A 1,652-nucleotide genomic window follows, 5' to 3' on the forward strand; every position below is an offset into this window, starting at 1 on the left:
TTATTATAATGTTTTTTAATATTAGTAACAGCAAAATAAGATAATGTAAAATATTTCGTAAATCAAAGAAAAGGGTGAACGGGCGAGACGGGCAGTACTCCTAACTGGCTCATTGGTGACTTAGTACAAGTATAGCCATCTATGTGTATAAACAATCAAACAAGTACTAACAGTGGGCAAAGCACGTGTCTACCCGTCGTATCCGTCGGCAAGGGGTTAATAACTATTTAATAATCATAACATCAATAACAATAATAACAGTATCAATATCAACTGTATTAAAAAGAAATTCAAGGAATGGGGAAATTGGGATCAGTCACTAGGGCCTACTGATAGACTCCTTGCTGGCCAGACACATGTGGAGCCATCTGTATGTAACAAAATTCACAAAAAAAACTACAGGGGACAGAACATAAATCCAGGGCAGTTGGGTAAAGCAGGTTATATATTCATATACACTCCACAATGACAGACAATGCAAATATATATATTGAAAAGGTGAAAATTAAATTTCACTATCATTTATCATGTTTATTGTAACAATTTTTATGCCTTTTTGTATATACTTACAAAATTCTATGAACATTTTGAAAAATACCAAAAAAAGGAAAAGAAATCCAAAAAAGAAATAAAAGAATTTGGTATCTCATAACTGTCACATCATACAATAAATCTATCCAAATAACAACTATCAGTGCCACCCGCCCAAAAAAATACATAAATGATTACATTACATCTGCATTATGGAATTCTGGAAAAAATAGTAAAATAACAATAACAATAATATTACAATAATAATGATAATCATAATCATAATATTAATAATAATAATAATAATAATAATAATAATAATAATAATAATAATAATAATATCTTTAACCAATTATAAAAATATAATAACCTACATAATTGATATTACTGGTTCTTTATGCTAATGCTCTCAACAAGCCCAGTACCAATGACTCGAAAGTCTTCAATAATTGCATCCACATTCACGATCTGTTTCACTTCCTTCACACCAACCAGCTTATGACCCATGAGGCTGCCAATCTGAGGATGAAGAGATAAAATAGGAAAATGATAAATAAAAATATACATTGCGTATATTAATTTAATTTTTTCATGATCAATCAGTGAACTATGAATATCTTTTTGAGACTGTACATGTCTGTGTATGAATGGGTATGTGTACTGACTTGTGAGAGAGAGAGAGAGAAAGAGAGAGAGAGAGAGAGAAAGAGAGAGAGAGAGAGAGAGAGAGAGAGAGAGAGAGAGAGAGAGAGAGAGAGAGAGAGAGAGAGAGAGAGAGAGAGAGAGAGAGAGAGAGAGAGAGAAAGAGAGAAAGAGAGAAAGAGAGAAAGAGAGAAAGAGAGAGAAAGAGAGAGAGAGAGAGAGAGAGAGAGAGAGAGAGAGAGAGAGAGAGAGAGAGAGAGAGAGAGAGAGAGAGAGAGAGAGAGAGAGAGAGAGAGAGAGAGAGAGAGTGTGTGTGTGTGTGTGTGTGTGTGTGGGGGAGGGGGGGTAAATAGATGTGTATATATCTTGAAGTGTGTGAATAATATCTGTCAATTTCCTATCTGTCTATAATCTATCAACTATGTTATTCTCTTTGGTCTTTAGATACCTGTAAATACATGTCTTTCAATCAACCACTT

The 1,652-nt window shown here is 33.5% G+C and overlaps 1 protein-coding gene across 1 annotated transcript in view; it reads right to left on the minus strand.

The window, feature by feature from the left end:
- Positions 1-516: 516 nt before the first annotated feature.
- The window catches only part of LOC125027512 (nucleolar protein 6-like), a 19,501-nt gene continuing 18,365 nt past the window's right edge, over positions 517-1,652 (minus strand). Inside the window, exon 22 of the mRNA XM_047616593.1 lies at positions 517-1,050. Coding sequence (XP_047472549.1) covers positions 916-1,050 — 135 coding nt within the window. The 3' untranslated portion in view covers positions 517-915. The remainder of the gene's footprint in view (positions 1,051-1,652) is intronic.

The sequence above is a fragment of the Penaeus chinensis genome, chromosome 7 (assembly GCF_019202785.1).
Source record: "Penaeus chinensis breed Huanghai No. 1 chromosome 7, ASM1920278v2, whole genome shotgun sequence".
Classification (NCBI taxonomy): Eukaryota; Metazoa; Arthropoda; class Malacostraca; order Decapoda; family Penaeidae; genus Penaeus; species Penaeus chinensis.